The sequence below is a fragment of the Oreochromis aureus genome, linkage group 3 (genome assembly GCF_013358895.1).
Source record: "Oreochromis aureus strain Israel breed Guangdong linkage group 3, ZZ_aureus, whole genome shotgun sequence".
In the NCBI taxonomy this organism is placed as follows: Eukaryota; Metazoa; Chordata; class Actinopteri; order Cichliformes; family Cichlidae; genus Oreochromis; species Oreochromis aureus.
The window spans coordinates 92687974-92707367 of NC_052944.1; the positions used below are offsets into that span (position 1 = coordinate 92687974).

A 19394-nucleotide genomic window follows, 5' to 3' on the forward strand; every position below is an offset into this window, starting at 1 on the left:
GGGAACTTGTGGCAAGAGGTACTTACGCACGCAGGCTTTCAATTGAACTCAGTTACACAGTGATAAAAAGAAACAAAAAATGGCAAGAAGCTGTTGTATTATTAACTGCAATAGCCGGTCGCATGACAGCCACGGGAAGCCGACGGGTAAAGAGATCGTTTTTTTTATCGGATTACGTCGTTGAAGAGAAATTTTTTAAGCCATGTTTCCGAAGTAAGAGCAGACGGATGGTCTGGATATACCAAATATAACGTCCCAGAACACTCCAGCTCACATGTTAGTCTGCTCCAAGCATTCCCACAAAGGTCAGGGTTTTGTAGTAGTTAATACGTCAGTTTTCTTAACATAATTGGTGATATAGGTTACAAGCAAGTCTGGCGCTGAACAGAAATTGTCGAGCTATGCTCCTTTATTTATTGTGCATAAATAGTGAATTGTCCTGACACAATATTGCGTTTCGCTTCTGTTCTTACCACGGTACATTGACAAAAACATATACTTTTATTCACAGGATAAAACAGTTGTTTTGTATCACTAATTGCCCAGTACGATTACAGCATACAATATTATTGTCAGTGCTACATTTCTGTAATGCGTACTAGAAATTATTTCCACTACTAATTAATTACCGTTGAGCTCAAAGGTCCTATTACTAAACGGTAAACGAATGTGTATTTATGAAGATGATTTGTGAGGTAAACTTACCTTTGTTTGTACGATGGTCTTTCGTTCTACACGGTGCATTTCAAGGTCCTGTACCCATCCATCGGTAAACTGTACCTGGGCTTGTTGCAGTGACCTGAAGTTACTAAACTTCATGAGTGTATGCACTCACTCCAAGAACCGTATAATTATAAATCTGAGCGTGGTGAAAGTTGTGCAGCACGCTAACGTCTTTTGTCCACTCTGTGTGCTCATAAGGGTCTGACCCTTTCACTCCTTTGATTTTTTCCTCGTATCTTTTCTTTGCCTTTTCGTCGAGTCTGTCTTTGTACGGACCGGCATTGTTCTCCTTAGTTTTGGACATTCCTTTTTTGTGCGGCAAAGAAAAACCAAGAAGGTATTGGAACTGGAGAATGAACGTTTTGCGGTGCTGCAAATGCTTGCATTTCATGCGGTACTTGGATTGTTTTGCCAAGAGTTCCCGGAATGCTATGCACGAAAGTCACGTGATCTGTCAACCGCTATAGGAAAAACCATAAAGCCTTTGCATGAAAACAACTGCTTTGATGTACAGTGCCTTGTTGGTATATATGTATCAATCTAATAAACTTAAACCTACACCATCCTCCCTATTCTGGATTTTAAACAGTACATAGTGGAAACCAGGGGCGATTCTAGGATCAGAGCTTTGGGGGTGCTGAGCACCCAGAGAGCTGCCCATCCAGGCAAGGTAAACTTTACTTGTCATGATGAGACTTCTTCCCTGTCTCTGTCAGTCCCTGCATCCTTAAATGTCTCCAGTTATCCCGAGTTCCCTCTGACTGTCTCCTTGGTGCATTTAAACCCCTGTTCCTCCCTGTCCTCATCGTCTGTTGTCTTCATCTCCTTTATCAGTCATCATAATTTTACCGTCTCTGTGCAAGTCTGCAAATTTCTTTATTAAATCATAAGATTCTTAAATTCATCAAGTCTCTCTGTGCCTGGGTCCTCGTCACAAAACATGAAATCACTGTTTTGTACATTTAAACACAATTTAATCCCCACATTTGTGAAAGAAAAGCAAAACACTTTTTGTAAAGTCTGTAACAAAACCATCAAATCTGATAAAGGTTATTTAAATGCTGCTAAAGACTACTACTGCCAATGAAGAATGGATTGGAATGTAAAACAAAAAATACATATCCTAACTTTAATTGCTGTGGGAGAATAATGAATGATGCTCATAGTGAGTAAAAAGTAAACCGAGTGCATTTTTTGGACAGAGACTCACTTTTAAAGTGTATGTGTAATATAATACAGATCTATAAAAAATACACTCCAAATTTTGGTGGTCAAGTCTCTCAAGCATCTCTTTCTCAACTGACATCACAGCCAGGTGCTGGAGTCAGCTTTGACCCATGGTCTTTCTCAGCCAGGTATGGAGCTGACTCAAGACACCAAAAGACCTCTCACAGCTACAGCTGCTAACTGGGTTTGTTAGGGCAACCTGAATAACAGTTTTCAGTGTGGGGAAGATCTGATTATCCAGAAGATTGTACAATGTTAACATATCTGGAATGGCACCAGCCTCACTCTTGAGCTTCAAAAAGTTTTTGGCAACCGTGACTCCCTCTGACTGAAGTTCAATATGGTAATGCAGTGCCAGGGCTGACAACCCATTTTGTTTTGCAGATTCTGTATAGCAGCTTCAATATAGGGAGAACACAACTTCCAGATTGTACGAGTAAAATTAGGTTTTTTTTTTCTTTGTCAGTTTAACAGTTTCTGTTTTGCCTGTTAGTATTCCCTGTCTGTTTTCTTACCAGGTTCTTCCTGACCTTGTACTTTCTCCTCATGTTCTCCTCTTTCCTCTCTCCCTCTTTGGACTGACAATCATACACAAATAGATTGTATTCAATTAGATTAAAAAAAAAAATAATACTATTAAGATCACTAATAATAAAGTCCTCTCTCAGTCTACTTTCAACCAAAAGGCAAATAACCAAACCACATGTACATCTAATAAAATATATAAATATTGAAACACTGATCCAACTTTATCCTTTATTGACGGATCATTTGATCTTACACTTTTACCTGAATGTGGCTCCTTTTTTTGAAAAAATCTTCCTCATATCCATTATGAACCTGGCTGTCCCTCTGTACATACACACACACAACAGGAGTTATAAGGTTAATGGGCATCCACTCAGTTAGCAAGTTAGTACCTTGGGTTCAATATCGGCACATGACAAAATAACCAGTTTCTCTCATTACATTTTAAACAGGACAGTTGTAACAGCAGTAGCTACGGACAATGATAAGTTTTAGATTTTAAATAGGCTATATACATTTCAATGGGAGCAACAGGACGGTCAAATATCGCTGATTTTACTACAGAGCAGGACGGATTGTAGGGTAGCAAACATAGTCGGGAAACACGTTTTCAACACTGCAGGTTACCTGGATGTAATGTTTTCAGCTAAAAAGAAACATGGCCTGACTCGTACCTAACTATATAAAGAGTAACTGAAGGTTAAATGCAGCTAATATGTCCTGTTTTAAGGCAGAGCTTTCCACCTCCGCTCCACTGCGTCTCAGCCACCATCTTTCTGGCAGCAACGGAGCTAGAGCCAGGGTAGGGGAGAGCCGAGCTGGAACAAACCATTTTGGGAGGGGGGAGGGGTTATTTATACTTTTGTTGTTAAAATATTCCATCTCAATTACGTACTGTATGCTTTTTTATTTTTAGTATTGTGTCCCACAAACAGCAAATATTGTCAAAAAAACGTAAGAAATTTTTGGGGGTGCTTTGATTCATTTTGGGGGCTGCTGAAGCACCCCCCAAAATGGGCTAAAATCGCCCCTGGTGGAAACAAAAAGAGTGCTTGGTCGAGTTAACCTCCTGAACTATCTACAACACATGGTAGAAACCTTAAATTAAGACCAAGAACACTAGAGGTGAGACATGATCATTAATTATTATTAAAATTAATAAATGACAGATTTAGTGATATTTTCATAAACACCTCCTTTCCTTTTTTTGTTCTCCATTTTCTTGAGTTCGTCTATAAGATTGCTAAACAAGGGGGAGGGTGCATCCGGCCTCCTCGGCTGTAATTGGTCCAGCCCAGAGTCGATCATGACCAATTGGCCAATCCAACACCTTTCATTATATATACCGTTCCGCTGCCCCCCACCCCCACCAACAACCTTTTCACCTGTGCAAGTTCTTGTTGTTTTATCAGTGCGGACTGCAGAGTGTTTTTCTGCTTTAAAGCTTGTAAAAAATCACCTTGTGTTGGTTTTGTTAGAAGAGATACTGATATAATAAATAGTTTAAAGTGTTTTTGTTGTCTCCATTTACATATTGGAGATTGTTCCATCCCTCACTGAAGAGGTTTGTGCCTCCCTGAGTCAGTGTCTGACACACTGTCAGCTTTCATCAGTGTTTTCAGATTCAGCCCTGAGAATTCAGACTGAACCTTCACGATAATTCAGATAAAGATTAAACTTTTATTCAGTGTTTCTTTGCTGTCGGTGTCATAATTACCTCATAGTTACTCCTCATCCTCCTCATGTTGCTCTTCAATGAAACTCTTATCTGTTCTTTATCACAAGATTTTATTTTATAATAACAGCAAATCTTTTTTAAAGGACAATGTTCTGCAGCAGTAAGTATAATAACTATATAAACTCAGTAATGCTCCGGCCTTGTTTTCTCACAGTAACTATTTTCAGCTCTTGTTTTTGTGTTTCTGCAGATCTCAGACCTCCTGGTTCTCTGGAGAACTGAAGCACTAAAGAGTCTCAGCCTTTATCTGCAGGAAACCAGACTGATCATGAAGATCCAGCAGGTCAGCTGATCTGTGGACACACGCAGCTACTTTAAACCTCTAACTGTGACCAGTGTGTTTAACCATTTAAATAACTGGATGAAGCTGCAGCAGGATTTTGTTTGTTTTCTTTTGTTTCCTGCTTCAGAGAAATTCCCTGAAATATGTAACATCACAAAAATATGATCATCAGATGCAGTGATGGTCCTGCAACAACATTATGATGTAGAACAGTGTGAACATGAGGATATCAGACAGTCAGTGTGATCATGTTTAATGATTCCTTCCTTCTTATTGATGTGACCTGCTGAGAGCTCGCTCTGTGTGAATGATGTCAGTCTGACTCGTCACATTGGACTGTTCAGCAAACTCGGTGCTGATGTTTGGTCTTCTGGGAATTCTCATATTTCCATAAAATATGGAACATCCAAAGAAATGGAGACAAACTTCAGTCTGATCGGACCTTTCAATAAAATCTGTTGCAGAATTGAACCTGAGCCCCTGCAGCAGCCTTTCAGCTGCTCGACTCACTGAGCTAAACTGGGACACAAACTTCACATCCTGAGCTGTGTGCATGTTGTCTCTACTTAAAAAGATGAGAAGGTCTGTGATTGGACAGAATTTTTTAAAGCTTGATGAACACACGTTATATGCACTTCTCTCCACGACCACTAGATGTCTCCACACTCTGTGCTGACTCCAATGAATGATCAGAGCTGCTGAGCCTGTTTGCAGACAGAGGAGGAGCTCCTGGTGATCCGTGTGGGACTAAAAAGCTCTGATAACGTCCATCCAGCAGCTGATAACAGGGACATTTGGTGCCATGTCAGAGCTGCACAGTCAATCATCAGTTTGGCTCTTTAGTTTGAAGAGTTCAAAGCTTCAGCTACACAACAACACACACAGCAGCTGATTGTAACATGAGCTCATCTGAAAGCCACCAAGAAGAATCCAGTGATTTGAAAGTTGCTGCTTTGGATTGTTAGTTTGATCTGAATCAGAATCCAGTGTTTGATGGAAATCTCCTCCTGCTGCACTTCAACACATTAAAGAGAGAGAGATGATGATGAGCAGAGAGGAAGGTGTACTTACCGTGCAGGAGGATCACACACACCACAAACATCTTCATGTTCCTGTCAAACTCAGAGACTCTTTAAAAGCCCTTCAGGACATCAGCTCACAGCAGCTTCACTTTCCTCTGCTGATCATCTACTGACACTCTCACACTGCTCACACTGTCACAGCTCAGAGTTCAGCTTCACACTTTGTTAAAGCACATCTGTGGAATGAAGTCCGTCCGGCCACAGATCACTTCTGAGGAAAGAGGAGGACGTCGGCTTTCCTCCTAGTTTCACGCCCGAGCGCTCCGGTTGGAGGCGGCTGCTGCGGCCTCACCCTGACACGCACAAAGCTCCGCCTTCAGTCCTGACACTGAAACATCCACTGTAGCTACAATGATGCAGATGTGACCCTCAGCAGCTGGATTTCCTCTCCATAGATGTGTTTCCATGCAGATCATGGACATAAAGCAGCTCCAGGATGAAGAGTGTGAAAGAACTTCTTCCACTACAGGATTCATTACAGCACTGTGGCGCTCCACAAACCCTCACACTGTCTCAATCCCTGTTTCCAGTTTGACTGAGAGAAGGCCTGAAGCTCAGCCAATCACAGGACAGGAAGTGATCAGCTGATACAGTGATTTGAAGCTGTCAGGGTGAGGCTGCTTCATGCAGGTGTGAAACTATGAGGAAGCTGAACGCCTCCTCTTTCCTCAGAAGTGATCTGTGGCAGTCTGCCATCATGTTGGGCTGCACACACTAAATGTGACTCACTGAAAGCAAAACTACACATGCACAGGTGTGTATCAGGTATATTTAAGTTTCTGTCAGGGACTCAAACTAATAAATATTTTCAGACACAGGAAGAATTTTGGGGGGCAAAAATGTGTCTTTAAATGATATTTTGGATTCACACATTTGTAAAATACTTCATTAGTTTTTTATTTGTGTCTGGATTGAGGCACAAATGATTTCACACGTTTGTAAATCTTAGTTTGTGCCTGATGATCACATCATACACAGCTGTAACTCTCAGGAGGCAAAACTCATTCAGGATAATACTGTAATGTTACATTATTAGTGTATATTGATTACATGGATTCATAGTAACTGATGACAATTCTAACAGCTAATCAATTTACATAATGTGAGGAATAAAAACTCTCCTCTTCTCCAGAGTTGGGCAGTAAGTACTTAAGTACAATTTTCAGGTATCTGTACTTTACCTGAGTAGTTTTTTTTCTAACTACTTTTTACTCCCTACAATGTTAAACACATATCTGAACTTTCTACTTCTTACATGTGTTGTGATTTTCCCAAGTGCATCATTACTGCTTTTGCTATATTGGTCATATTTTATTAGAAATTTATTAGGAGTTTTTATTTTGAGATATTAGAATCAGAACAGAAAAGAAAAAGAAAGAAATTGGTGAAGAAGTTTACAGAAGGAGAGGGAGAGAAAAAAAAACACTGAGGATCTGCGCCAAACCTGCCTAAAAAACAAACAAACAAACAAAACAATCAAACACACACACACACACACACACACACACACACACACACAACAAAACCAGACGACAGAGAAACTGCAGCCATGGTGCTGAAGTTACAGGGGGCCTTGGTGAGGAGCCTGCAGGATCCCAGCAGCCGGCTGTGCCAGAGCAGAGCACGGGCCCAGAGATCCAAGACCCAAGGGCCCCCTCACCCCCAAGCAGGGGCGTAATGGAGCCAGGGGGCCAGGCCCCGCCAAGCAGCCATCAGCCAGTACACACCCGAGCACCAAGAACCACCAACTCAGCGAAGGATGGGGGTACCAGCCACCGACAGAGTGTGTTGGGGGGGAAATAGTGTCTATTTTGATAGTTTATTAGAGATTTCCATCATGAATTCATTGTGCAAACTGAGCACAAGTTAAAAGACCAAACACAACTAAATGACATGTGTTTATCATACAAATATAAAAGGGTGTTATAATAATATGTGGCTTACACGCCTGTTAAAACCTGCCTGGTGACAGATGACACTGGCAGTAATCTGTGCTTTGATTCAACCTGAGAGCTGCTGATGATTGAACTGCAGATTTAATGCAGGAATATTTCCTGTTTGAACTCTTCAGGGACCCGTGTATTTCCTGAGCAAACACTCTTCATGCTGCTGCTGTGCTGTGAGCTTTAAAATGCAACAATAAATATTTCTATTGATGTCACGGTCTGCAGGAGACAGACTGAGTAGAAAAAGAGTGGAGCACCCAAGAGTGGACACTGACGAGGAGATGGAATAAACTAAACAAAAGGCAAGCCTTTATTTGTGGTTGATACTTGAACATATAAAAATAAAGCAAAAGGCTGAGACCAAAATAAGAAAACTATGACTGAACTGTGAGAAGACTATGAACACCTCAAAATACTATGAACATGAAGGGAACTTTGATCTCTAAGACAACAGGGGAAAAGTACAGACGACACAACACTGAAGACTGAGGACTTAAATACACATGAGGTGATCAGGGGAAGTTGAGACACATGAGGACACAGCTGACTAGAATGAAACATAATGACACAGGGGAGAGTAAAACGAGCCACATGAACACAGAACACAAGACCCTTTTCAACATAAAACAGGAAACATGGAGAATTTGACATGACAACAAAAGCTTAACAGACCTAAAACACATGACAAGGAACCAAACACAGAAACGAAGGGGACAGATGATAAATAATCACTACCCAAAAACATCCACTAAACCCTAAATATAAAAATAATACAAAAACCTTTAATCACCAAACCAACATGAGAACTTCAAAATTACAAAAACAAAACTCAGAGGGCTGGTTTAGAGACCCAGCATGTGACAATTGATTTGCACAGAAAGCTTTTAAAAAGCAACAGAACAATAAAAGCAGCAGCAGCTCTGACTGTGTTCATACCAACTTAAATATGTCAAAGTCAGGTTTGTGTTTAAAACAGATCACTGAATATTTGAGTTACAAATACACAGATTTAACTACATTAACTTAACTGTGGTATAAAAACTGGATTCATTGACTGCTATGTAGCAAACATAGAGCTCAGTTTAACAAACAGAGTAGAAAGGTCTGTATAAGAATGAAGCTGCTGATGCAGGACTGTACACATGTTCCTGTTTAGAGGCAAAGTCGCCCTCTACAATGTAGCAACAGGAAATAGAAATATAGTTTTATTTTCCTTCTTTTTCTTCTGGTTCAAGCTGAATACAATTAGAATAAAAAGTTAGACTAAAGTTTGTACTAAAGTTTGATTTTATCATTATGTTAATACAGCACAAGGTTCAGTTAGCTTTGCACAAAAATAGAAACATTGTTCAAATTTCCTGCTCTGACTTGGCCTCAGGATGTCTAGAAGCAAGAATCAAGCGCACCCAAAGGAAACAAGCACACCAGTGGTCACGTGCTCAGCACACAGAGTGGGAATGACTGAAGGAGCTGCTGTAACGCAGCTATAATACAGTTTTGTGTGATTGAGTGAGTTGATGAATCTGTAAGTGTTCTTACTTTGGCAGATTCATTAACATGATACTGATTATAATCTGGCTGTAATCTCCTGCAATGACTACAATCAGCGGGATGAGGAATAAAGGACTTTTCTATGGTTTCCTTTAACTGTTGCTAGCTTGCCATATTTATGCCTCACTATTAGCAACTTGTAACACATGTGCTATTTAGCCAATTCTGGGTCTGCAGTGACCCCTTGTGGACATTGTGAGATATTGCTTGTGTTGAGTAGATGATGTGTTGTGATTGTTTTCCTAGTTATCTATGACTCTACTAATTATAAAATTGCCCATTTCTGTTTCCAGAAAACCATGTTTATAGTCACACGTGCTGTTTACTATAAAACAAGAAGTTCAAGTTTGGCTGCACCGAATTCAGATTAAGCCTCACAAACATTTTCATGTAAACAATTCTTTTGTGGGACTTAATTAAAGACAATTAACAAACTCCTGGACTGCTGCAGTCTTTCTGACAGAAGACTTAGACCAGATTTGTGTCCCCAGTATAAATATATTTTACAAACATCCTTCAAAGAGCTACTTTTTACTTTCTTATTTTAAGTACATGTCAGAGCCTGTACTTTTTTACTTTTACTTGAGTAAAGAAGTTGAATCAGTACTTTCACTTTTACTGGAGTATTTTTAATAGTGGTATTTGTAGTTGTACTTAAGTACTGAATGTCTGTACTTTGCCAACTCTCCTCATGTCCTGATGTGTTTACCTGTCCAAGCTGCACAGGTGAGTCTGACTCTGTGAGCTCAGCAGGATTCAGCCTGAAGCCTCTGCAGTGAGACAGCACCCTGACCCTCACACTCAGCTTTTTATTCTGCTTCTTATTACACTTAATGGTCTGTGTTTGATATGTGACTCACTTATATATTTCTTATTGTTTAAATCCACAGCTCAGACTGTTCTTTTAAATTACTTAACATACTGAACATGAACTCTGATCTCTGAGTGAGATTGACTGAATACCAGGATAACAAACTGACATACTGTTTGGCTTTTACATGCATTATTATTAGGGCTGTCAGTGTTAACGTGTTAACATGAATTGTTAACGCACTAGCCACTCAGCAAAGGCCAAAGCAGACCCCTGGATGGGGCTCAGCCAGCAGACACAGGGGGCTTCTTCAGAAAGGACAAACTTTGGACAAACTGCTCGAAATGTGTTGACAGAGACATTTCAGGGATTTTGGGTCAGTTTCCGCTCCAGATGGCTAAATTGCTAATCGTGTTAGTCATGATGATGGCGTTAACGCGTTAATGTGGCTTAAAGGCATTAACACCGAGTAACTCCTTACACAGATTGATCTGCGTTAACTTGTTAATGTGAATTAGCCAATTTTAACACGTTAACACTGACAGCCCTAATTACTATATTCTTTTTTTTGCCTGTCCTGTCCGGCAGTGTTGCTGGACAGGACAAGACAAGAATGAGAATTATTGTCTGAAGGCCAAAAAAAAAAAATGCCCAAAAGAATAATAAAGTGCATCATTACTGCTTTTGCTACAATGGCAGTCATATTTTATTAGAAAATTATAAGGATTTTTTATTTTGAGTTATTACAATCAGAACAGAAAAGACCGTCCGAAGAAAAAGAAAGAAATTGGTGAGGAAGTTTACAGAAGGACAGGGAGAGAAACATAGAGATGGAGAAATAACGCTGAGGATCTGCTCCAAACCTGCCTAAAACACACACACACACACTCAAAAACAACAACAACAGAGAAACCGTGGCAACAACCAAGATATGCATAAGTACCAGTAAATGATGATATTAAATGTTACTGAGCAGCACACAGGACTACATGATATGTTTAGAGGCAACAGCCAAGATAGTGTGTCTCTGATGCAAGTTCCAGACATCTAGATGCCCCCAGAGTATGAGAGCCCAAAGAGGCTCACCGCAGGTTCAATCGCACTACCTACTCAGAAAAGACCAAAGCAGACCCCTGGACGGGGGTCAGCCAGCAGACACAGTGCAGAAGCCCCAGGGGGCCTCGGCAACAAGCCAGCAGGCCACACCAAGCAGATGCCGGGGGTGACTCAGTACACACCCGAGCACCCAGCCCTGGACAGGTGGACTGAAGGTCCACCAGTGAGACATGAAGTTAAATACCCAGAATCCTGATCTCCATGGATGGAAAACAGAAATTTAATCAAGTGGAAGATCTTTCAGACTCATTGATCCAGCTCATTCTTTCGATATAATCAGAACTATTAATCACCATCATTTTGTATTTCTTTTGGAAAATCAGACAAACAAAAAAAAACGTTATTATATTTTTGAAAAATTCTGACAGCCTCCCAGTAGATGCACCTGTGGTATAAATGTCTCAATCCTGCATCACCGTTGATCAGGTGCACCTGTGCTGTGTTTAGTGCGGAGAAACGGAGCTCAGAGGGCTGAATGAGCTCGGCTCAGACCGGAAACAGCACAGACACGAGGCTACTTTAGCATGGTTAGCTAGCTCTGCCATACCGGAAGTGTCCAATCTGTGACTACAAAGTCCACAGTCTGTTAGTCTGGTCTGTTTCTAACCTTCCCTCATACTTTTACTATTAAAGCCTCATCATTAAATCTGTATTTCCAAAACTGTGTGAATTTCCATGACGTCAGAGGCGCGAGCTGCACCTGAGTGTAACACTTCCGGTCACAGAGGACTGTCCGCGGAGCTGCTGCAGGTTAAACAGAGACTTTCTTACCGTTCATGAGGAGCAGGAACACCACCAGCGTCTTCATCCTCCTTTAAAACAACTCAAACCGACAAAGTCCCGTTAAATCCTCTGCTGACCCAACGAACCCACACCTGGACACACCTGCAGCTCCCAAACACGCCCACGCACAAAGTTTACTTTCTGTTTAACAGGAAGTCTCCGTGTGTCGCAGATATCAGATAATAAAATGTGTGTGAAGTAGATTTTAAATAAAACGTATAAATGTGGCACATGAACACAAACAGCTGGATCATTGTGGTCTGACAGGCCTGTTAAAGAAAGTCTGAGGCTCAGTGATGTTTGTGGGAATAGTTCATGGAGCTGTGGATCACCTTCATGCAGGAAGTGAACTTTGTTATGTTGAAATTATAAAAGTGTTTACATTTATAATTATTATATTATTATAATTTAAAGTTTGAGCCTATATGGTGGTGAGAGAGTTAAACTGAACACATCCTGTTAAAATCTGATTCATGAGGCAGTAATAAGATCTGCAACAGATTAATAACATAATATGAGTTATGGAAGAGCCTCAATAAATTAAGAGTAATATCATCACCTTTCATTAACTTCCACTTAAGTCATAGTTTTCATTAATATAACCTAATATGAATGTGATTTATGATATAAATGCTCATGTACTGATGAGAAAAGAAGTCAAATGTGACTTTTTCATCCATCCATCCATCCATCCATTCGCTTCCGCTTATCCTTTTCAGGGTCGCGGGGGGCGCTGGAGCCTATCCCAGCTGTCATAGGGCGAGAGGCGGGGTACACCCTGGACAGGCCGCCAGTCTGTCGCAGGGCCAACACACAGGGACAAACAACCATTCACTCGCACATTCACACCTAGTGGCAATTTGGATTTTCCAATTAACCTATCCCCACAAGTTGCATGTCTTTGGACGGTGGGAGGAAGCCGGAGTACCGGAGAGAACCCACGCAAACACGGGAGAACATGCAAACTCCACACAGAAAGACCCCGGCCTGATGTCGGAATTGAACTCAGGACCTTCTTGCTGTGCGGCAACAGTGCTAACCACCGTGCCACCGTGCTGCCCGTGACTTTTTCATATTTCTTTTTAATTGTCTATCTTGAAACCATCAAAATTTACTCTGATAAACATTTAAGTAGTAACAATGTGAGATGTTGACATCAATGGGAATCTATTTTGTGATTTGTTTTATTTTAATTTTATTGTTTAATCAGTAAAAAAAAACCCTGAAATTTTAGTCACCTGCTTTTTATGAGTGTGATGTGATTAGTGGTAGATCCTGTGTTTGTGTATCAGAGCCTGTGAGCAGTCATTGAACCAGCAGCACACTTGCTTCATTCCAGCTTAAATGTGAAGTCAGATCTCCAGCTGTAAAAACCAGAGAAGCTCCACCAGCCTGGACTTCAAGATGGTGACAGCATAGTAAAACCTTAAAGAAGGATCTTTGTTGGTTCTTGGAAGATGTTTCTGCTCTCATGTGATACCTGGAGAGTCTCAGGTATGTCAGTCCTAGAGGGGCTGTCACCTTGGAGATGGTGCTGAGGGTTACTGACCAACTATTGATCATGTGGCTCATCACATAACCAACATGTGAAACATGGCGTGGGTCATTACCATCACAGGTGTGACTTGCCTCAGCCTATCATGTGACCTGCTGAGGTCACCTGATTGTGAGTGGGTGTTGAGGCGTCTGGAAGGATCTCAGACTGCATTATAGATGGCAGAGAGTTGGTGTTGTAAGCCCCGCCCTCTGTTCAAAGATGGTCGCTCACAGTGGACATAGATGCTTCTTTCACTCCTCTTTCAAACCATCTGTCTTCTCTGTCCACAATGTGAACATCGGCATTCTCGAAAGAGTGACCTTTGACCTTTAGATGCAGATGGACGGCCGACTCTTGTCCCGTGGAGGTGGCTCTTCTATGTTGTGCGTTTATGACGTGGCTGTTTGGTCTCTCCTGTAATGTTTGCATGCCTCAAATATTAATGATGACACCTTCAGTGTTTATCAGTTCCATTCTGTAATTCTCAGGCTTGCAGCAGCAACACAGTCTGCAGCGCTAATTTGTTCCTCTAACGTTTTTCGTTCTCTGTTTTTTTAACTACTCCTTTTGCCTTGCAATCGACCTTTCAAAATAAACATCACAATCACCTCCCCTTTTTTTTTCTTAAACAAACTTAGGTACTCAGTGAGGTGAATTATTAATCTGAACCTATGACAAACAAGCCTGATAAAATTACTGAACGTTCTTATTGCTTAAGTTTCTCCACACCTAAACATCAATTGAACAGAACTGCATTTGCACAGATCTCTGACTAAACACTATAAACATTCAACACTAGAATACAGGTGTTAGATTCAGGCACATCAAACATGTTCACACAGCGTAACCTTCAACTGGTCACTCAGATGTTCAAGTCTTAGATCTGATGTAATCACACAGATGCATGGGTACGTGTCTGTTAGATCTGACTGGGTATCTGGGCTTGTCTGTTAAGGCGGGGTCGACATGCAGTCCAGGCGTTTTCAAGTCCATGTCATGTTTTCTTGAAGAATGATGCATCCCTGACAATCGAGTGTCCATCCCTTGTAGCTGTAATTTCAGAACCCTTAACCTTGGTCACTTTGTAGGTTTTACATTGTATGGTGTGGATAATTTGTTGTGCTTGGGTTGGCGATGCAGCACTGTGTCACCCAGACTTAGTGAGTGTGGTTTAGCGTGATGGGTTGCATCTGCAGTCACCTTCATCTTGATCTTGGCACCGTCATCCTTTGCTCTCACTTCAGCATCTGAACACTTCCGTGGAGTTAAAGAAGGGGAGTTTGGTGTATAGCTGGCCTTGAAACAGTATTTCGGTTGGTGAGCTCGCCGTTGTGCTATGAGGTGTAGATCTGTACTCACGAAGAAAGATGTTTAGTTGCTGTTTCCATGGTGTGCCCTGTGTCTCAGCAACTCTCAGTGCTCTACCTGGGGTCCTCATAAATCTCTCAGCAATGGCATTCGCCTGAGCCCAACAAGGTGTGATTTTGTGATGATGAAATCCCAGGTAGTCTGCAAACTGTGAGAAAGCCTCATTGTTAAAAGGAGGACCATTATCAGTTTTTACCGTCCTTGGGATTCCAAACATGGAGAACACTTTGTCAATGACTGGGATAACAGAAGATGCTGATGTTGAGCGTACACTTTCAACGACTGGATAGCGAGAATACTCGTCTGTGATGACGAGCAGATATTCCCCCGTAGGAAGCTGTCCATAAAAATCTGCACTGACACTGTGCCAGGGTGTTTCGGGTCATGGTGACATCTGCAGAGGGTCGGGTGTGTGACAGGTGTGCTAGCTTGGCATTGCAGACAGTTTTGAACTGCAGAGTCTGCTTTCCGATCAATCTCTGGGAACCAAACTTTGGTACGTAGCAGCGCTTTGGTCTTGACGATACCCTGGTGCCCTTCGTGTGACAGTTGTATTGCTCTTGCTTGTAGGACAGTTGGAATAACTATCTTTGTGCCTCAGAGTATGAAGTCAGATGAGTCAGCTACTGTTAGTTCGCTTTGAAATGTTTGAATGATTTCAAAACGTCAGCATGCTGGGATTTATCTGTTAGATGCTACGTGTTGTTCCTGATGTGACTGATGACTTCCTGCAGAACCTGGTCTTTCAGAGTCTCTGTTTTTATCTCCTGAAGTGTCATGGCTTTTGGGGTGGAGTGATAATAGAAGAAATTGACATACTCTTCTGCAACCTTACATGTACGAGCACTTTCATTCTCCTGTGTTGGCACTGGATGACGTGACATAAAGTCAGCTGCATTATCAGCACCTTTCCTGCATTCCACTCTGAAGTTATATGGCTGAAGTCTCAGTCCCATCTTTCTATTCTGGCAGGTGGTTTCGATCTTGGGTTATTCCAGATGATTTCGAGTGCCTTGTGATCGGTCACCAGTGTGAATGAATGTCCATAAACATACAAATGGAAATGTTCGCAACTCCACACAATGGCGAGTGCTTCTTTCTCAGTTTGCAACTATCTCCTTTCCACATCACTCAGTGCTCTGCTTGCATATGCAATAATGTGCTTCATCCCTTTTTCATCTTCATCACGTTTTTCGTTCTCTTTTTTTTTTACTACTCCTTCCGCCTTACATTCGACCTTTCAAAATAAAATATCTGTAAACATCACATCTCCAGTGTAGAGGTCTGAGCATTCCTGTACACTGTACTGCATACAACACATTGTTAAGTTTGTGTTCTGGAGTTTTGTCTTTGGGATGAACCAGTATGTGTCTGAGTGTGTTGCTGGGTCTGAAGTACACTAAACCTGCTACATAAGGGAAGATGATGATGTTGTTCTTTCTGTTGCTCCCTTCTCTGCTTGCTGTCTCAGACTCCTTCTGTTGTGTCTTCACTAGTTTCATAAAGGCCCAGTTTGGATCACCACATGTTTTAATGTTCCTTTTCTTTCTGTTCCACCTTAGTAGGAACGTTCCCTGACACACACACAGACTTCCCAGATAGCAAGGAAACATTGAAACAATGTTGAGTCAATATCAGGCGACATCATTGAATCAACGTTGAAGTGTGACGTTGACCCAACGTCACTCTTGCACCCATTTTTAACGTTGAAACAACGTCAGGTTTTGATGTTGAATCAATGTTGAAACCTGACATTGATTCAACGTTATATTTTCTAATACTGTTGACATTGAAACAATGTCAGATTCTGATATTGAAACACTGTTGAGCTATGGTGTTGATTTTCCACCTCTTTCGCAGTTTTTTTTTTATTAAAACAACAGTTAAATCATGACTGGAAATCTACCTTGCTTTATAGTTATTTTAACCATTACTAAACTACTGCATGTTTCCATCAACACTTAAACCACCTAAACACATAATTGCACTGAGTCCTCAAACTGGACACCCTTTATAAAAATGAAATGTCTCACAATGTATCATGTCAATATTAATATCCTAAAATAAGAAAGCATTGCATGTGATGTATCAGAAGAAAAAAAAACAAAAACAAAAAAAAGGTCAATAGACATGTTGTGTTTGCTAAATACTTTATTTATACACAGGTTTCTATTTTACATTTATATTTTAATATAACTTTGTAGTTTTTACTACTCCCCTGGGATGGGGACGGATGATGTCCGTCCTGCACCACCCAAACGGTCTGGGGCGTACCGTAGCCACTTCTGCACTGCCTGTGCAAAGAGAAACTCTGACATCGAGTTCGCTCCTAACTGCTGCGTCAGGCCATCTAGGACAAAAAACGGACATAGGACATGTGAAACACACCCAGCAGATCAATTGATCCCTTTATTGTTCACTTTAGCCTCATAAAACTACAATAAACGGTAAAACTTACCAAATATGCATCTGCACAGCGCAGTTTCTTTAAAGGCCCTTTTTTGCTTCGTGTGGTCCTTTGTTTTTTTCCCTGCCCAGTTTAGTTGTGAGGCCAGCTCATTTGTAATGGCATAAGCCATTACACGGCAGACTCGCACCTCAAGTGTGGTCCCTCCAATCAAGGCAAAGCGTCCCACCTATAGACACATTTTAAGAGATGGATTTAGCGTGTCTCATGTCTTATATGTTTATGCAAGGGCTTGTGTGTATGTGGATGTTATGCATTTAAATCACATCTGACAGCTATTACACTTTATAGTTACAAAGTGTACATAAGCTTTAGATACTTACCATTGCCTTAATTGCCTCTTGCGACGTAAGAGCTGCCTCTGCATGGTTTAGCTCCTCAATGCTGTTTAAGGGCAAATCCAAAGGGAGTACCCCAGCATCTAGAGATTCATTTGAGCCGGTACTGCGGATGGCTCTGACCTCCTCACGCAGTTCGTTGACAGATCTTGTCAGGTCTGACAGCATTGTTAAAATCTTTTGTGCGGTCGCATCTGTTTCAAAGAACAATTACAGAAAGATTAATGGCTTAAGCAGTGTGTGGCGAAACACTAATATATCCATAAGTGATGGTGTAACATTCTACATTCAAGTATTAGTTGTTTTAACTGCTAAAAGTTTTTGCCTGTCACATATATCTGATATTTGTATATGTAGCTTGCCATCACCAGTGCGTGAATGTGTGTGTGAATGGGTGGATGACTGAATGTGTAAAGCGCTTTGGGGTCCTTAGGGACTAGTTAAAGCGCTGTACAAATATAGGCCATTTACCATTTAAAACATGTAAAAACTGAAATTCCAAGATGTTTGAACTTGCCTTGTAATAGTGGCCTCACAGAGTCTCTGGAATCTACAGAAAAACAAATCACAACAAGATGACATTCAGCGGTATAAACGGCTTTATATCTGCTTTTGAAGATTAGTGCACAATGACATTGTGATTCAGCTTCAAAACAAAATTTAAAATCATACCATCTATAGGGAAGGCCTCGACATCAGCCTCTGCATGCTGTGGAGATTGTAAAGGTGTGTCGTTCGGAATGTTCTCCCGGAGTGGCGAATGGTGCCGGAAGCTGGGAGAGGCATTATGATGTCTGCTGTCAGTGGGCTGGGGGGAAGACTGCGAAGCGTTGAGGGCTGTATCGAAAAAGATCACTTTTTTAAAGTACTTAAGAATACAGACAACTTGTCCAAGAAGTTTCCATGTGTCACACACAGATATGTACACAGACACTAGACATTATTTTATTACCTGGTATTTTCACTCGAGGTGCCTGGGGAAACCTTTTTTTGGTGTGCTGCTCATCCTCTGAGTCACTATACGTGTACACGGGATATGGTCTAAAGAAATAAGTAGAAAAAGTTCATAAGTAATTACAAATGTGCGTTTGGCATATTTTGTACACTTTGATTTGTAACAACACACACACAGGAAACGGAGATGTGCACGATGGTGCAGTATACAATGATTTTTTGAAGTGCACAAGTGTACACGGCTTTGCATTTTTAAAAGGTTTACCAACTTCCACTTTTTGGACCAAGCAACACAGTGTCATGATCCTGGGTCCTTTTGACCCAGCGTTTTGTGTTTTCTATTAGTGTCATTTTGGTTCTGTTCTTCCTACTGTTTAGTGTTGTTCTGTTCTGCCGTCTACTCCTGTGTTAAGTCCGCGTTTCCTAGTCTGTGTCTTTGTGTGTATGTGTTTCCCGTTTTATTGTGAAGGTCTGCGTCTGATGTGAGTGTTTTCAGTTTGCCTCCCTTGTCTTGTCAGGTTAATCTCTCCCAGCTGTGTCCCCCACCTGTGTGTATCTCCCTGTGTTCTCTGAGTGTATTTTAGTCGTGTCTTTTGTCTTAGTGATTGCTGGTTCGTCTGTGTTGTTTCCCCTAGATGTCCCTGCGTCTCTCCATATGTGTTTCCTCGGTCCTCCCTGCATCTTCGTTTCGGGTTTGCTTTGTTAGTTTTTCCAGTTTAGGTTTTTCAGTTCTTGTTCCCCTGCCTTTGTTGTGCATACCCCCGCGTGTAAATAAAGATTCACCTACACCAGAGCTGCCGCCTTGTGGGTCCTCTCTACAATCTCCACACGCCTGCCACACCGGGCGTGACAGCACGAACCAGCCAACATGGACCCTGCGGCATTCAATCCGTCCGAGGAGCTCCAAGATGACATCACCTATAATGTGGAGATCCTCCTCGG

At 41.4% G+C, this 19394-nt stretch overlaps 2 protein-coding genes across 2 annotated transcripts in view; both read right to left on the bottom strand.

Annotated features, from left to right (window-relative positions):
- Positions 1-11819, bottom strand: part of LOC120434674 — a 40803-nt gene extending 28984 nt beyond the window's left edge. Inside the window, exon 1 of the mRNA XM_039602917.1 lies at positions 11777-11819. Coding sequence (XP_039458851.1) covers positions 11777-11813 — 37 coding nt within the window. The 5' untranslated portion in view covers positions 11814-11819. The remainder of the gene's footprint in view (positions 1-11776) is intronic.
- A 5084-nt stretch (positions 11820-16903) lies between these two features.
- On the bottom strand, positions 16904-19393 carry LOC120434676. Its single transcript, XM_039602927.1, has 6 exons — positions 19240-19393; positions 18451-18539; positions 18171-18335; positions 17484-17692; positions 17152-17329; positions 16904-17043 (listed from the first exon to the last, which is right to left on the bottom strand). The coding sequence occupies exons 1-6, from the start codon at positions 19365-19367 to the stop codon at positions 16904-16906; spliced, it is 909 nt and encodes a 302-aa protein (XP_039458861.1). The 5' UTR covers positions 19368-19393.
- Position 19394: the final 1 nt, after the last annotated feature.